The sequence below is a fragment of the Aedes albopictus genome, chromosome 1 (genome assembly GCF_035046485.1).
Source record: "Aedes albopictus strain Foshan chromosome 1, AalbF5, whole genome shotgun sequence".
NCBI classification, from domain to species: Eukaryota; Metazoa; Arthropoda; class Insecta; order Diptera; family Culicidae; genus Aedes; species Aedes albopictus.
Window position 1 is genome coordinate 16602671 of NC_085136.1, and position 18313 is coordinate 16620983.

The following is an 18313-nucleotide window of genomic DNA, read 5'->3' on the forward strand; positions in this document are numbered from 1 at the left end:
GCATTTTTGGGGCGTTTCTAGGGGGTTATAGTTTCAGGGAGTTTCAAAGGAGTTTAAATAGATTTAAGAAGGGCGGTTTCAAGAACTGTAATGAGTTCCTTGAGTTGCAGGGAGGCTTAAAGTGGCAACAGGGCAAAACTGCTTTGAAACACTAAAAAACTGTCCTGAAACCACTTGATACGACCCTGAAACCCTCTGAAATCTCCTGAAACTTTTCCTTGAAATCTTCTGAAAAGTTACTAAAATCACTGAAACCTGATGTTCTTTAAAACTCCCTTCAAACGTCCTGAAGTTCCTCTGAGATTTCCTTAAATACTCCTGAAACCAACTGAAACGCTCTAAGAACCCTTCAAAACCCCCTGAAATTCTTTGAAATGCCTTGAAACTCCGTAGAAGCCCGTCAAGTCCCACGAAACGCTCTAAATCTCTTTGAAATGTACTGTAGTTCCACTGAAATCCTTCTTAAGCTCTCGGAAACGCTAAAAAATCTTTGAACGAACTTACCAAATAGAATCTTCCTGGTTCCCAGTTCGACTGTTCAGGGTTTCAGGGTCAGAATATTATAGGTTCATAGCGGCAATCTTCCGTATTTCCAGCTTGAATCTCATCTAAGGTTTGCAGCTGCAATATTCAAGTTTCACAACTGGTATCTGTCAGGTTCCCAGTGGGAATTTTTCAGGCTCCCAGTTGGAATCTTCAGAGGTCCCTGCTAGAATCGTCCAGGTTCTTGGCAGGGATCTGTCAGCAAAAATCTTACAGATTTGCAGCCGGACGCTTCCAGGTTCGCAATTCACACTCCAGGTGCCGATTCTCCAGATTCTCAGCAGGTGTCTTCCAGGTTCCCAGAGGAAACCTCCAAATTTTTCCAGTAAGAATGTCTTAGGTTCCCTGCTAAAATGTTCCAGGTTTCAAGTTAGAATCTTTCAGGTTCAAAGCAAAAGCTTTCTGGTTCCAAGCTTGAATTTTTCGAGAACTCAACTGGAATCATCCAGGTTCCCAACGTAGTAGCTTTGGACAAGAATCCAAAGGAACTTTGGATAAGACATCATCGAATTCCTGAGATTCCAACGAACCTCTGGAAGAAATTCTAACGAATCTTTGGACGAAGTTTCAACGAATCTTTGGACGGAGTTCCATCAAAATTTCACAAGGAACTAATAAACGGAATTTGATGTCACGTTTAGAGAGCTCCAAACTTGGTTAAACCAGTAACGGCGTAGGCCACGTCCTTAGTGTTGTCCAAAAAGGAAAGGAGTGTTAGTATGCTGAGTGGACTGCGATCACCTCTGCTTCTCCATGACTGTCCCGGGGATGAGCTTTTGTTAGAGGGAAGAGGAAAAAGTTAGGGTCGACTTAGGGCTCCCATAGGTCATCCGGATTTGTTTCATAAACTTCAGGAGGATTCAGGAGCATTTTAGCCGGTTTTAGGAGGTTTTGGAGTCGACTTAGGACTCCCAGACGACATCTGGATGCTTTTCGGGAGCTTCAAAGGGATTCAGGAACTATTTTGGGCATTTCAGGGTTTTCAAGGGCATCAAACTTGGTTAAATCAAAGAGTGTCAAGAAGTGATAAGAGGTGTTTCTAGAGGGTTCAAGGAAATTCCGGCGAGTTCAAAGCGATCAAATCAGCTTCAAGGCGGTTCCAGCAAATACAATGTGTTCCCCGGTATTGCTGGGAGGTTTAAAGTGGCCATGGTGTACAACAACTGCCGTTAAACTCTAATTAAGTAGTTAAAATACCATTGAGGTTAAGGCGCATTTTGAAGCCGCTGAAAGTACTTGAAACGTATCTTACACACTAAGTTTTTTCTGCCGAATCTCGGCAAACTGATTGCCGAGATTGGCACCGCCGAGTGCTCGGCAACCGCCTCAGCAAAAATTAAATTTGCCGAGATCTCAGCAATCACAAAAGTGACAGCTATCGATCATTTTGCCGAAACTTCAGCAATTGAATTTGCTGATTGCTCGGCTAATTTATTTCCAACACAAATGGATTTGCTGAAACTTGGCATTTTGTTTGGGGATGTTTTGGTTTAGTTTTGAAATAAAAATGTGCACAAAATAAAATGAAGAACTCCTCATTGATTTCGCACTTGCTTGGAAACACAATGAAATAATTTTAGCTGCGCATATATTTCAGGATTTACATTTTGAATGAAAAAAAGTAACCTCACACATTTGTTCCTTATTATACTCCAGAGGGAAAACCGGGGAAGTAAAAACACTGGACAGCTCCTCGAACTCAACTGTGGAATTCAGTTTCAAATAAGTATTGCCGGCCATCTGTAATAAATGAACATGAATTACCAGTAATTCAAATAGTTACAGAAAAAATACGTTCTTTAAATATATACTTACACTTTCCTCAGATCCCAGCGTTTTTTTTTTCGGATCGCTCCATCATCATGCAGCACTGTTTTGTTTTGTTGTCACTTTTTCTTCTGAGGTGGCGGCTGCAGAAGTGACAGTTGTAGTACCGAAATTCGGCAATGAATGAAAAGATTGCCGAAATCTCGGTAATTTTGTTTGCTGATTTCAGTAAAATATATGTTTGCCGGTGGACTCAGCAAAAAATGCTGTCAGTTTTCGTAGTTTTCAATCCACTTGCTGATATTTCAGTAAAACATTTTGGACAATCTCGGCAAACATGTTCTGTTTGCTGAAATATCAGCAAAATGTTAGTTTGCCGATTGAAATCGGCTTATTATTCTGCCGAGCTCGAGAATCAGTTTTAAGTGTGTAGACCCCTTGAATTCCCCGGAAAAGTTCATAAAGTCGCATAAAATCTCGTGAAACACCTCTGAAACCACCTGAAGCTCCCGTGAAACGTACTGAAACGCCTGTCATTTGAAACGACCTGAAATTCCTCTGAGACCCCGTATCCGGGGTATCCAGAACCCCTTAAACGTCACTGAAACCATTAAATAGCTATGAAACCGAAAAAACTCCTCAAATAGCTTATGGAACACTCTTGAAGTACCGCGTCAACCCCATCAAATGCTCTAAAATCGCTTGAAGTGTCCTGATACCTCCCTTGAAGCTCACTGGAACTCCCCTAAAACGCTCGTAGCATCTCCTGAAACGCTTGGAAAGCCCAGATATGTTTAAGGGCATATATACCCTTAGAAACTTCTTGAAATCCTTGTTAGGCTCTCGGAAACGCTCCTGAAAGTATTTAGTGACGGTTCACGGGGTTTTACATAAAACGTTGCTGAAACCTCTTGAACGCTGTGACACTCCGTTGAAATCCCTAAAAATGCTCTTGACGCCTACCGTAACGGACTAATCCCCCTGAAGCGCTACTGAAGTCTCCTAAAACCTTCTGAAATATATCCGTAACCGGTTAAAACACACTGAATCCTCCCTAAAACCACTTGAAAGCTCTTGCGATGCTCGTGGAACACTCCTAAGTTCTTGAATTGCTGCTGAAGTACCTTTAAACATAACTGAAACTCCTAATCCTTTAAACGCTTTGAACGACCTCAAAAGGGCTTCGGGAAATCCCTATTGCTTCGCTAAAACGCTACAGGGCATCGCATTGTTTTAATTTTGTACGGGCTTTTGACGTTTCTTGGCCTCGTTGTTTACAAAATTTCTGTACGAGTGAAAGAGAAGAAGAGAATTTCATACTATGCCCTACTAAAACCCCATGAAGCGCACCTGAAACTCCTCTGAAAATTTTCTTTAACTAACTGACAATCCCTGAGATCCCTTTGATTCTAGTCTGCATCATATTGCCATCTTAGAAAAATTAGTCGTAAGGCAGCATCCATTTATTACGTAACGATAAAATCAACATTTTTCGACCCCCCTCCCCATAGACTAATTTCAAGACCTCGATGTACCAAAGAAAACCATTAAATTTTCTGTGTCCAGTCCGGTACCTAATAAATATTCATTACCGTGTATTTTTTTCCGTGTGAATTGCCTTTTGTATAAATTATGTTTAGCGTGTTACACCGATTTGACAGCTCTGACAGTAAGGGACTAAACATAAATTACGTAAAGTGGGTACCGAGGATTGTTCACAATTTGCGAACTTGACTGCGGAAAAAATCGTGACCATGACGCCGCTGCCCTCCCCCTCCGTAACGCTTTTTTGTATGAAAACCCTAAAATTTTTGTATGGGCCGTAATGCTCGGCCGTACTACCCCCCTCCCCCTGGAGCGTTACGTAATTTGTGGACAGCCCCTAAAGAGTATGATAAATTGTCATACTGTATTCTTTATGAATTTACAGATACAGTAGACGTTCGATAACTGAAACATGTTTACGTTTCACTTATCGAATGAAATTCGATAACTGCAACAGCTGACAGACGTCAAAGAACTGTCAGTTGCTGCAGAATGCAACCAATGTGCATTCAGAAAACATCGCACTGCAACAAAACTGCATGGGAATAACATTGCATGACTGTTGACATTTCATTTTGACGGATAGTGGTGCGATAACTGCAAAATTGTTGCACTTAGCGGACTTGCACTTAAAAAGCATTACAGTTAAACTGTTTGCACCGAGCGAACGTCTACTGTACCGGTTATAGCGCTGTTTGCAGTACAGAAGAAATTTTTCGTCCTATCATGATGCATGGGAAATTCCTTGCCTGAATCGCCCAAGAAACCGTTTTTCTTCGATCACAGTACGCAGTTGCGAAGAAATGACAGTTCAAATGGCAGTCACCGTGGAAAGTTTCTGCCAGGAATCGGTCAAAAAGTTTCTTGAGCGATTCCTTTCGAACACCAAACTAGACTTATGGCAAAAAAGAACATAAGGTATTCTGAATTTCGTGCGTTTACTTTGATGAGTACAAATTTTAACAGATCTACAAGACAAAGACAACCATGATCTTGCTTCATGTTTTTCTCATAGATATTGCTGACAGCTCAGGTGAGCAGGTACAAACACTATCGAAAGTTTGTTTTCATCGTGAACATTTTTCCAGCATATAAGTCTTTACGATTCTAGGAATAAAAAGTCAAAAACTACAAAAAATCTGTGTAAATGAAGAAATTTTTAAACAGGTCGATTTGGAAATGTAATTTGATCCGTTGGCTTTGTTTTTGTTTTCATCGTGAAACAAGCGTTTGCATACACGCTCCCTTGGTTAAAGCGTTCGTGTTTGGGCAATAAATGTGTAAATCGTTGAAATTCTTGGCAAACGTGTTTTAACGTGTATTAGGCAGCCAGATTTCAGCATTCACTATGAATTGGATGTTAACGTAACATGGAATTTGTCAAACGATTCCGTCTTTCAACTAAAATTGTTCACTGTTATACTGTAGCACAGTAGATATTCGATCAGTGCAAACGGTTTAACTGCAATGCTTATCAACTGCAAGTCCATTATTTCATCACCAAACGTCAAAATGATTCGCCATATTGGCCTTAATAGAAACTTGAATGAATTTCATGTTGATTTAACGGCAAACTGATCGCAGTGGAAAATGTACCCAACAGCAAAAAAAAAACGTCAATTTATGGGTTGTTGACATCTGTTAGACGTTTCAGTTATTAAGATTCGTTCACTAAGCGAAACATAAACATGTTGCAGTTATCGAACGTTTACTGTAAGTGTAACTTCGATCAGTGCGTTTTGAACGATAAACCACAGACTGTCTGGTGATAAACATTCATAACTAGGTATTACAAAAATGTTAACTACAGAAACTAACCTAAGTGTCAATTCAGATGAAAATATTCTATCATAATCTGAGTTTTCTCTTCTCAAGTTGAGCGCTCTAGTAAAATTTCACTTTTTCCGCAAGTAATTTTGACAACTGCCCAACAAATATTTTTGCTGAACAAGAGTTGAACAAACGATTCTTAAGCATAATTTTAGCTTTAGAAACTCCTATTCAGCTGCTTCTGTTACTTGGGTGATCTAAAGTGTCTCGAGTATACCAAAGTGGCGAATCCTAGTCGTTTTCTTCTTCTTCTTCTTATTTCTGGCGAGCCGATACCGTTCGGCATCAGCTCTAGTTTAACGTCCGCCTATTTCTGGTACTAAGCCTAAACACGGACGGTCAGGGAGACATCCACACACACCTGACACCCTACATATCGAACCCATCAACACATGGGCCGGGACCTACGGCTTTACTTCCTATCCGAGGGAAGGCGTGATCAGATATTTTTGTCTCAGAAATACCGACGGCGTCGACTAGGATTGAACCTAGACCGACTGGGGTGAGAGGCAACCACGCTTACCACTACACCACCGACGCCGCTCCTAGTCGTTTTGACAGGTCTCCTGCTCGATTGGAACTATGGAGATGACAGCAAATCGACGGTTCCGATTTTGACGTTTCTCCTCTTTGTTTTATCCAGGCTTGTTAGGGTGATCTAGTGTGGGAAGAAATGTCACTTTTCCTTAGCTCCATTTGATTTTCACAGGAATCATTTTCCGTAAAATTGAAAAATAGTCTCAAGGCATCAACAATGATAAAGAGCTATCAATTTTCAGGTGGATGTTCAGATTTTGCATTAACCCGGATACTCAGTGAGAACCTTACATTGTTTTATCCTATTCAGAATCAATTTTGATTTAGTCAACTGAAAACCGCGGATTGTGTTAACAAAATCGGAACAAAACATGTAATCGTATCGAAGTTATGAAGTTCGTGAAATACCAAAACAGCCTACTATAACATTGCGCCTAAATTCTTGCTGGATAAAGACCTAACGTCTTCATTCCACGACCTACTGCGTTCGCATGCTGGTTGAGTCAAACACGTAATTCTCCCGGGTATTTCGGTGACTTTTCATACGGTGGGATAGCCCAACTCGCCTCGTCGGAGGATACGAAATTGAGATAAATGCTGGACAACGCACCGTCAGCGATACGTAATCACAAATACACGACGACGGCGGACGCAGCACGGTCACGCGTGTGGCAGCCAGGCGCTCGTGATAGCGCCATATTTATCATTGCTGTTAGATCCAAACGATACAATTAGTTTGCTAACAAAATGTTTCTCTTCTCGCTGGACTCGATTCGACACGATTGACCGACCGCTACAACATTACTCTTTTATTACGTAGTTACACTCACAGCTCTCAGGCCCTCAGCGTAGTAGGCCTGGCATAGTGGCATGCATCGACTTTTGCGAAAACAACCACTCCTGACCTGAAGGAACGAGGGGACGGACAACGGTGGGTGGTGGTGACACGCACACTGGATTTTGACATTTGCTTCTACGCGATACGACCATATTTTCACGCGCTGTCATGTCTGTTTGTTTAAATTTTCAAAGTCCCATGTCAACACAAGAAACGCACAGCCTGCTACAGCGAGAAGGTCGAGCAATTTCTTCCTATTTTAGGCTATGTATACCTCTTGGGTGCTATCCTCCAATCGCACTCGCGACTACGACGACGTCGACTTTTACTGCTTGTTGGTTTTGACTTTTCACGTAGCTCTTTCGGAACCAATCACACACTGCACACCACCAGGAACCAGGTAGTGATTCCTTCAAAAAATCTACAGCTCATATCAAAACATTCACTGCAACACAACACCTTCGCCACCACTATCTGTCACGATTTCCGAAACCCGTCACACGTCAGACAGGGCCAAGTACACCGGAAAATGGCCCACCGAGTTTTGAGAGGGACGTCGTGGAAGAAAAAAAAACTTTTCGACCGAAAAAGTTTACACAAAAATTACATACCTCTTACGTATACTGCTCCGTCACTACGAACCGAGCGCGATCCACAAAAAATTACTTCTCTAATATCGCAATGATGTAGGTAAGTACACACGTCAACAATTTTCACCAATACACACCCTAACTAAATGCCCCAACACATAAACACGGCATCGCTCTCACTTCACACAGCAACCACGATTAATCCACCTATCGGGCCCGCGTTCGATTCCTCACGGAACACTCTCACCGCCTGCTTCGTCACCCGAGGGGTGGTTCACTACGACGTAACTAGTCTCCTCGATTAGCACCTCCCTCGCTCTCTACACACCGTGGTACACCTTCAGCTGTTTTTGTTGCTGCTATCGTTGTTGTTGTTGCTACTATTCCTTTTCCTGTCACTGCTGCGCTGCTGCTATCGACGACAATCGACGGAGGAGACGACGACGAAAACGACAACGGTGGGAAACAGCAAGCGAAAATTCGTCATATTCGTCGCGCGAGCACTCAAACGAAACTAAAGGCCAGCGAGCGAGCGGTTGTTTTCTTCTGTGACTAGACGAACGTCATCGCGCATCGTCTTCGTCTTTGGTCGCTCTCGAATCTCTGGTCTGGCCTGGCCTGGTGAATGGAGATGGAGTCGCGGCGGCCGCGAGCGAGCGAGCGAGCAAACGAAGAAGGCGAATCAATGTGCATACATATCGACAAGATCGACAATACTCAAGAAGGAATGTGCCACAGGAGTAAAGGTAATTGAGAGAAAGAGAGCGAAGGAAAGAGAGAGAATGGTGCGATCTGCGCAAATACAAGCAAGACTCACCAACAGAGGTTACGGATTCATCGTTGAACGAACGGGACATGTAGATATGCAAACTGGCAAAAATAACAGAAGTTCGAGAGGTTGATGGCCAAAATTATTATTTAGTATTTCTGGGACATCAAATAAGTTTTTCTGTTTTCGCACAGGTGACAATTGAGCTGAATTTAAGAAAAGTTGAGAGAAGAACATTGATTAACCCCTCGTTGCACAATGAAATAGACACGAAACAAAAAAAGGTCATAATCATGATGAAAACTCAGAAAATTTACGTTTGTGCTTGTTGAAATAGATTAGCAACGGTAAATATGTTCTTTGCCACCTGTAGAAGTAAGGAGTCAGGAGCAGGAAGCTGCGCACGCAGCTCCAGCGTGGGAGCTCCGATTTATTTCCTGGCTAGCCTGCCGGGGAGATAGTGGACGGAACCACTATTGGCTGATGTGGGCCATCAACCAAAAAAGAGAAGGGCTATCCGCCATAGCGGTGACCTAGCAGCAGCTTGGCAAGATTATCGACTTTGCGTCCACGTAGTCCAACATAAACAAAGACCATAAAACGGCCCTATTGCGACTTCGTAAGTCGATGTACGATGCCAAGCAAGATCACAAGAGACTCGTGAAAGCTGCAGAAGCGTCAGAACCGGCGAAAGTCTACCCAGACGAAGGCTTTCGCTTGCGCAGAAAGCCCAAAAGAAACCACAGAGTAGGGTAAACCAAGGGGAGGACCTCCTTGGACGAAAGTCGAGCGGAAGCGGAAGAAGAAAACACCGCAAGTCGAGGAGACTAGGGACGCCAAATCAAGAAGACGTAGAAGAGTAGGTGCCAAGCGCGTGAAAGGCGACGCGCTAGTCATCAAAACCGAAGTCTTGAGGACGATGCGAAGCGACGCTTAGCTCGTGGATCTGGGAGCCTACGTGCACAGTATTAGACGTATTCGTACATGTGAAATGATCCTAAAGCTCAAGCGCGACAAGGAACGCAAGGGCACCGCCTACAAGTCTGGCGGAAGAGGTCCTTGGTGAAGGAGTAGAGGTGAGGGCTCTCACACAAGAGGCGACTCTGAAGGTTAAAGACCTAGACGAGGTCACCGAAGTGGAAGAGCTCGTCACGGCACTGCGGCAACAGTGCGAGGTGCAGGTGGCTGCCGCAGCCGTTAGGGGAAGGGGCCGGCAGGGACACAGATAGCTTTGGTTAAGCTACCTGTGGCGGACGTCAAAAAGTCCATTGAAGTAGGGAGGATAAATGTAGGCTGGTGCGTATGTCATCTGACGCTCCACGAGCCACCGGAGGTTTGCTTCAGGTGTCTGGAACCAGGACACAAGTCATGGGACTGCAAAGGCATTGACAGGAGCAAACTATGCAGGAGATGCGGCGCCAAAGGCAAAAGGCTGCACGAGTCCACCCATTTGTCTGATCTGTACCGGGAAATCTGTGAACAACAGGCACCCAACAAGTGGTCCAAGTTGCCCGGCCTTCAAGAAAGCCACATCCGCAGTGAATAAATCACAGTACAGGTAACGCAGCTGAACCTGAACCTGACGCAGCTAAGCAACTGCTTTGTCAGGCGGTTTCTGAGTGGGGGACGGGTATCGCCATCACAGCGGATCCATACTGAGTACCCGCCGACAACGGCAATTGGGTCTCGGATGAGTCCAGAAAAATGGCGGCGATATAGCCGACGAGTAGATACTTTATCCAGGAGTTGGTGTCTACTACCTAAATATGAGAGATTTGTGGTCACCAAAGTAAATGTGGCCGTCTTTTGTAGCTGTTATGTGCCTGGTCGATCGGTGGTAGATCCAGCAGTTCACACATATACTGGACTGTATGACGAACGTATCCACTTTATCCAGGAGTTGGTGTCTACTACCTAAATATGAGAGATTTGTGGTCACCAAAGTAAATGTGGCCGTCTTTTGTAGCTGTTATGTGCCTGGTCGATCGGTGGTAGATCCAGAAGTTCACACATATACTGGACTGTATGACGAACGTACTGACAGGGCGAAGGCCGGTGAGCGAGGGCAAACCCTGCTAGAGGTACCAAGTGTACCTTTAGTCAAAACGGTGCGGAGTCGATTATTGACGTTACTTTTTGGAGTCTTGGCCTAACAAGTAGTTTAACTGGAGAGTAGACGATATCCAAGTAACAATGGTAGCTGAACAGTGAGAGTCAAAGCTGAACAATGGTTTGTTAATGGTGCCAATAGCTGAATAAGCCGTAAGCTGAACATCTAGTTGAAAAGTAGCTTGTTGAGTTTACAAAGTATCTTTTGTTCAGCTTATCAGCGTATGCTGCATATGATACTCGGTAGAAGATTATCCAACTTCTCTATATCCATTTATCCAGCCTTTCTACAATATTGAAAGGTATGCGCTAGGACTCTTTTATTCAGCCTTTAATGATAATAACAAACTATCAGTGAGAAAGTTGTGCGGGTCATAATCATTCACAAAAATGGATTGTAAATCTAGAATAACATTCAAAACAAATGGTACTTATTACCGAAATTTGAAAAAAAAAAAAAAGACGTAAGAAATGTCAAAATGTGTTGAAGACCATATTTTCTGAAAATAAAGAAAATTGGGGTTGCTCGAGTTGCAGGGTCTGCACGCTGTGCATCTTTTCTGAGGGTGATTGAGCATGATCGTGACTTGGAGGACAGATGTGATGATTTTCCGATGATACGTATGGCTCAGTTGAAAGTAATTATTGCTGTATTCGATTTAATTTGGAAATGATCGTCAGTTTATTAGCTGGGTTGGTCACCATTTAATTAAAGTTGGCTTCCTAGACTTGTTTCGCATCTCCTTTGGTTCGGAACTATTTAACAGGGAGTGGTTGCGTGGAGTCCGAATCAGTGTGACCAGACGTTTCCGCCGCCTTAGCTTCCGCTTCTACGAACGTCTTGAAGGACTTTCGTTTCAGTTTGTAGGGAATTTTGTACCATTTTGAGGACGGGGCTGACGACCGGTCTTTGATGAGCGATGCGGCATTTTTGTCTGGCCACATCAAGACGCTTCCGTTGACCCAACGTTGAGGCACGGTGGAGATGAGAGTTTTCTGTGTTCTACCGTTTTGACAACGGCGAAACAACCAGCGTTCTCTTAAAATAGATAGCAGACTCTTCTTATCCACACCGTGGAATATTAATTATGAATATTTACCTGTATTTCTGTTCATTTTCTCTGACTGCAGTGGTGTTTTACGACAACCGAACCGAGCACTGAACTGCAAACAAAACAATGATGTTTTGACAGCTAATCCATGCATTCGTAACAAAGCACTTCCATCGCGTATTCAACCTCAACACAGCCTTTGTTCATAATTGTTCAACCTTTATTCAGACACGACGGTATCTAGCTTGTGCTTTCATAAATCACTAAGCTCGTACCATTTCAGGTGGAGCAGATGCTAAGGTAAGTGACTATGAATCAATGCACCGAAGTTCGATTCTCAATTATAATCATCATTTATATATTACAATTTCAGAAACTACGAACTACTATTCTACATCTAGACCAAGAGTCCTGGCAATTCTGGCTTCTGGGACTACTTCTGATTTTTTTGGTAATGCTGCATAAGTGATGATTAATTGCTGAACTACAGATGATTAAGCGACTCTAAAAATTCACCTGATTCTTGTCTGTTCTATAAATAAAATCATAAATCATTCCCATTTGCTGAATAATTGCTGGATAAAGTCTGAAAAGCGTTCTTCGCTAGGATATAAGCGCTTCTTCAACCCTAATCCAGCTTCATGGAGAGCTCAAATCAACTTATGGCTGGATAAAATCACCAAAATTGGGTGTTTAAGAGCTGAACAAATGTTTACAGTTCTTTTGCACAGCTTGTGTTCAAATTAAGGCTGATTAGCATAAGTGAGAGAAGCGCTTAATCAACATCAAATTGTTACCTGGGTAGCTACACTCACAGCGATCACCTGGCGGTTCGTTACAGCATCGACTACAACAACAGCAGGCAACGGGTAGAGGAAGAGGTTGCTAGGCCAAGGCCAAGCCCTCGTAGGTGCAAGACACCATACTTCGACGAAGGGGTATTTAGGGAGGCGCTCCACCGTGAGCGAAACCTACTTGGTTTAGACGGCGACGAGCTGGTGCGATGCGATCATGCCTAGGCGAGTCCACCCTAGAAATGAGCGACCACCGGCTTACTGGTGGACTCAAGCGATTGCGGACCTGCTCCGCACCTGCCTACGGGCTAGACGGCGGATGCAGTGAGCACGATCTGAGGAAGAGCGAAACGAACGACGGGCGGTGTTAGCCGCTGCAAAAGCTGCGCTGAAGACCGAGATAAGGGCAAGCAAAAAGGCCTGCTTCGAGGTTCTCTGTCAGAGTGCCAATGCAAATCCGTGGGGTGATGCCTACAGGATCGTGATGGCCAAGACAAGAGGTGTAATGGCTCCTACAGAGCAATCTCCAGGTATCAGGTATCAGAAGGCCGGCTCCAGAGGCACGTTATCCTCCATCTGGGACATTTGTGCCATCGCCATACATATGAGCCTGTTTCATCATGTACCTGAGGGAGAATAGGACAAGGGATGGAATGGGATTAGGAAAGAAGAGGTGATGAAATAGGAAGGGGAGCCATAGAAGAGGGAATGAAAGCATACGAGCAACGAGATCTAATAGCCTATACCACAACGGGTTGAATCAGTGCTCTGAAAAGGAAACTGTAAAACGCATAAGCGTAAAGAGAGCCTACAGATCATTGGAGGTAGCTTGTGACATCATGCGACTTTCAATGACATTGAAAAGCACGTCATTGAAAGCATCCTCAATATTCCAACAATCACAAAAAATCACCAGAACGAAAACTACGTTTGAGCGAATGTTTTCTTGAAAATGTATACAACTTTGTGTAAAAGAGCCACTGTGGACATCCCAAATTGGGAGGCATGAGAGTTCACATGAATAGGCTTGTTAGCCAGACGAACATCACAGATGTGATAATCGTCAATGCGTTTCAAGCATTTCAGAAAGAACGAGGTAACCAGATGAATCTTCACTCACTCCTCCTTTCGCATCCTTTCGGGATAAAACTATGGAGCAATTTCACCCAATGGGCCTTTTCATTTGACGTCTAAAATCAACTGATTTTGGGGGTCTTTGACAGTTCTCTTATGGAACTGACAATTTAGCGTTTGCGCTTTTGTTCGGCAGTTGTAAACAGTGGCATACACGGACCTGTCACCTGAAAAGGCCTATAGAAATGTAGTTTGAAGTTTGAAATACTCAAATCCCTGTGGAGAAAAGTAGGACAAAATCCCAGCTACAATACTCGAGGCCAAAACATTTACGGAAAGAAACTGAAACTGAAGATAGTCCGGAAGGATTCATAGGAGATATCCCGGGAGAAATTCAGAGAGGAATATCCTCGAAGAAATCCCGGTAGCAATCATCGAAGGAATCCAGGGAAGAATCCTAGAAGCAATTCAGAAGCAGAAAAAATCTCGGAAGGAATCCCAAGAGGAATCTCTGTATGAATCTTCGAAGAAATCTCGGGAGAAATTCTAGAAGAAATTGAAAGAAACTCGGCAGGAATCCCGGGAGAAATCCTTGAAAAAATCTTGCAAAAATCCCTCCAAGAGGAGCCTTAGAAGGACTCTTCGAAAATCGGGAGGAGTCGCCTTCATCGTGTTGTTCCGTATGCCAAATGATTCTACTGCAGTTTTCTAGGATGGCTGGGAACGGATTGACCCAGTGGGTTACGCAATATTTATACTTGGAAGAATCAATGAAAGAATTCCAGGATAAATCCCAAGTGAAAACCTTAAGAAATCCAGGGAGGAATCAATAAAGTAATACCAGGAAAAGTCCCTGAAAGTAATCTTTTTTAGATCTCTGAAGGAATCTCAGAAGGTATCCGTAAAAACCACCCCAGAAGGAATCTCGGGAGAAATCATTGAAGAAAATCTGGATGGAATCTCGTGATAAATTCCCATGGAATTCCATGTGGAATAAATAGAGGAATTCCTTAGATAATCCTGGAGAAACCACTAGAAGCATACATACTTGAAGAAATCGTGGGAAAAATTTCTGATGAAATCTCCAGTGGACACCCAGGAAGATACCCTAAGGAAATTCAGGGAAAAACTAATGAATTGGTTGAAATGGTTTTGGAATACGCAGGAATACAAAAGAAATACGGAGATAACAGTACTCGATAAAAAGCTTTGTCTAGTATCAGTCTGCTCATGTGATCCTGTACATCACGTTCGATCGGTTCATTTTGTCTAATGGGATCACTTGTGACAGTGGAAGTATGTTTCTTACGGTTTTCTCGTTCTTGGAGCTGAATGAAAATCTTCTTCAGGCTCCGTTAGATCTCGCTGGTCAACTGCCCCACGTGTACCACAGGTATATCTTTTCTTCGAAAGTGGTGACGTCATCGTTGGTGGCTGCAATCGTTGGGAGCAAATGACCCGATGTGTCGTGGGTTCATCGATGAAATCTGGGGAAAACTCTCCGAAGGAATGTCGGGAGGAATCTCTGACAGAATCTCGAGTGGAATCCTAGGAGTAAAACTGCAAGAAATTCTTGAATGAATTCTGAGGGAAATCCCTGAAGGAATCTCTGAAAGAATTCCTGCAGGAAGGCATGGGATAATCACCGAAGGAATCGCTGAAACAGTCTTTGATGTAGTGCCGCTGGTCTTCGGATTTGATATCAAGTCTTGCAACTAGAAAAACGATTTGTATTCGACCCGGTTTATTCACACCTTTCTCGTTTCACACTCCCAAACTATCTCCTCCTTTCTCTTCTTCCCTTGTCACCCCAAGACGTTTATCTCTCACCTGCCATGAGCGTGTTGCTCCTTTCAACATTCTGTCTTGCCAGTGCTCCCAGACCCTACAACCCCACCTTTACTTACAAAAATTTTAGAAAGGAACATAGTCTTTGAATTTCGTTGGTTGTTGTCTCTCACGTTTCCGACCAGACGGCGTTTCAGTCAATTGAACGATTTCATCCATCCTTCCATCAACCACTTCGCTTGATGTGCTTTGATCCGTCTCTGTCGTCGCTGTGGGTTGAACATTGTCGTCTATTTGTGGAACCTTCTTAAGATGCGTCACGTTGCGACGGAACTCTTTCCCGGAGACCCGGGAACGTACAATGACATCAGACCCCTTTTTGTTCACAACATCGTATTCCTCTGCAGAGTAGTCCGCCTCCAACTTATGATTCTTTTTCATCCGCTTCACAAACACTTTGTCACCTTCCCGTATTTCGCTGTAAGTGGCTCGACGCTTCCCGTCAGAGTAGTTCTTTCCCTTCTCTTTTTGTATTCCGTCGACATCTCGCACAGCCTCATCCTCGTAATGGACCGGAACATAAGGAAGTCTACCCCTGATTCTGCGCCCGAACATCAGTTTCGATGGTGCTTCTCCGGTAGTCGCATGATTTGTAGCATGGTATACCAAAAGAAATTCGTGCAGCTCTTTTCGCCAATCTTTGCCAAGTTCTTGTGCGATACGAAGTCTCTTCAGGATTGAGCGATTTTGCCGCTCCACCTGGCCGTTCATCTGCGGCCAATATGGAATCGTATTGACCAGATGTATTCCGTAGTCACGACAAAAGTTTTTGAATTCTGTGCTGGCAAATTGTGGACCGTTGTCTGCTTTTATCAAGGATGGTATACCGAATCTGCCGAAGACTTCTCGCAAGCGGCTGATAGTCTCCGTAGAATCAATGCAAGTCATTTCGCACACTTCGAGGTATCTGCTATAGCAGTCGACAATCACCAACAAATTCTGCCCGCCAGGAAGTGGCCCTAGGTAATCAATGGCGATATCTTCCCATGGTCCGGAAGGGAGCGAACGGCGGAGCATCGGCTCAGGGGCATCAGGAGCAGCTACTAATGTACACCCACGACAATTTTTCACGAAGTTTTCTGTGTCTGCATCCAATTTAGGCCACCAAACGACAGATCGAAGATATGATTTCATCATACGCACCCCGGGGTGTCCGTCGTGAGCGATGGTCAGAACTCGTTGTCGTAATCCTGCTGGAACGACTATGCGATCTCCTCGCAGCAGAACTCCTCCAACGTCGCACAGCTCTGTAGAAATAATACGATAAGCAGCTGGTAGAAGCTCAATAGTGTCTTCCATTATGCACTTGAGGATGTTCATGATTTCTGCGTCATCTCGAGATTCACGAAGTATTTCTTGCCAAGAAACCGCGATAGATTCAGCGCTAACCGAAGCTATGTGTTGAATAACAAGTTCCTCTGCCGAATCAAATGGCTCGACCGTTGTACATGAAAGACGAGAAAGAGCGTCTGCAGCATTTTGGTCTCCTCGGATATGAACGATTGAGTAATTGAAGCATTGCAATCTCAACACCCACCGTTCAATCCTTGAGCACGGTTTCGATCGTGGTGTAAACAAATACACCAATGCCTTGCAATCCGTAACCAAATCAAATTTTCGACCCAAGAGGTAAAATTGGAATTTTTCGACGGCCCATACCAGTCCCAAAGCCTCCTTCTCCGTCTGACAGTATCTTCTTTCAGTTGCCGTGAGTGATTTCGATGCGAAGCTAACTACTCTATCGTGCCCTTGCCTATTCGTCTGTACAAGCATTGCCCCCAGCCCCGTGGGACTGGCATCGGCAATCACAGTCGTTCTGTCGCGTGCGTCATAGAACCCAAGGATACGAACATCTGACATGGCACGTTTAATGGCTTGAAATGACGTTTCATGACGTGAATCCCAAGAGAATTTGACACCCTTCCTGGTCAATTCCCTCAGCGGTTCATCCAGGGTGGCTAAATGAGGTATGTACCTGTTGAGGTAGTTGGCCAGACCCAGAAAGCTACGGATCTCACCTTCGTTTGCAGGACGACGGAACGCTATGATTGCTTCAACTTTAGCCTCAGATGGAGCTATTCCAGATTCCGAAATCTTATATCCGAGAAATTCCAGTTCAGTAACCCTGAAGCGGCATTTATCCATATTCAGTTGTACCCCTCGCTCCTTGAGTTTAGCCAAATATATTATATAAACAATATGATTCACTTCCGCGTTCCCCATACATTGAATTGGCGAACAGCTTACAGCACCATCTAGCGTCAAACGTGGCAATCAACCTTAAATTAAACCACATATTTACTAAATATGTTTAACCGTGTCTCCATGACATATTTCCTTTTGTTATGCTCATCAATCATATTTAGGGATGTACAAGATTCAATTTGCACAAACAAAATTATGATATTGGACAAAGCAAATATTAAGTTTATATTTTGTAACTGTCGTATATCAGGGATGGAACATACGCAATTTGACGTTTCGCAATTATCATTTTTTTCCAGGAGCATATTTGTTTTGGAAGTACCGATAAGTGAAATATTTTGATCAAATTGCTATGGCTAATGGGGATACTTGTTGATTCATTTTGACTTAATGTATATTGTGTGCAAAAACTATTACGCAAAGAATATGATTTGTTTATTTAAACCCTAAACATTTTGATATTATTTATCGATAACTGAAGAGATTATTGACATCCCTAGTTCATTAATGTTGACAGCGTGTGTATTTCTGAAGGGCATACGTTTTATGAGTGTAATAGTTGCCACGTTCGTCACAAGCGGCGCCACAAGCACAGAATAAAGGGTCGCCAGAAATAGCTGGAAGTGAGTTATATTATTAATATAGTATATTTGGTTTAGCCATAACCTTCTCCAATCGAGCATCATGCTCTTCTAGAGTTTCGCCTTCCACAAAAATATCATCAAGGTACCAATGGGTGCCCTCACAACCGCAAAGAATTTCGTCAATGACTCTTTGGAAAATTTCAGGCGCAGTTATGAGGCCAAACGGAA

The 18313-nt window shown here is 43.5% G+C and overlaps 1 protein-coding gene across 10 annotated transcripts in view; it reads right to left on the reverse strand.

The window, feature by feature from the left end:
- Positions 1-18313, reverse strand: part of LOC109431112 (cyclic AMP response element-binding protein B) — a 91006-nt gene that overhangs the window by 64215 nt on the left and 8478 nt on the right. For 4 of the 10 annotated variants that reach the window (XM_062844022.1, XM_062844017.1, XM_062844005.1 and 1 more), the window contains exon 1: positions 7672-8274. The exons of 1 other annotated variant lie outside the window; for it this stretch is intronic. Coding sequence is in view for 1 of the 9 variants with exons in the window: in XM_062843978.1 (XP_062699962.1) it covers positions 15363-16543 (1181 nt within the window). In the remaining 8 variants the exon portion in view is untranslated. 5 more of the 10 variants (XM_062844010.1, XM_062844012.1, XM_019707283.3 and 2 more) reach the window with 5 other exon arrangements.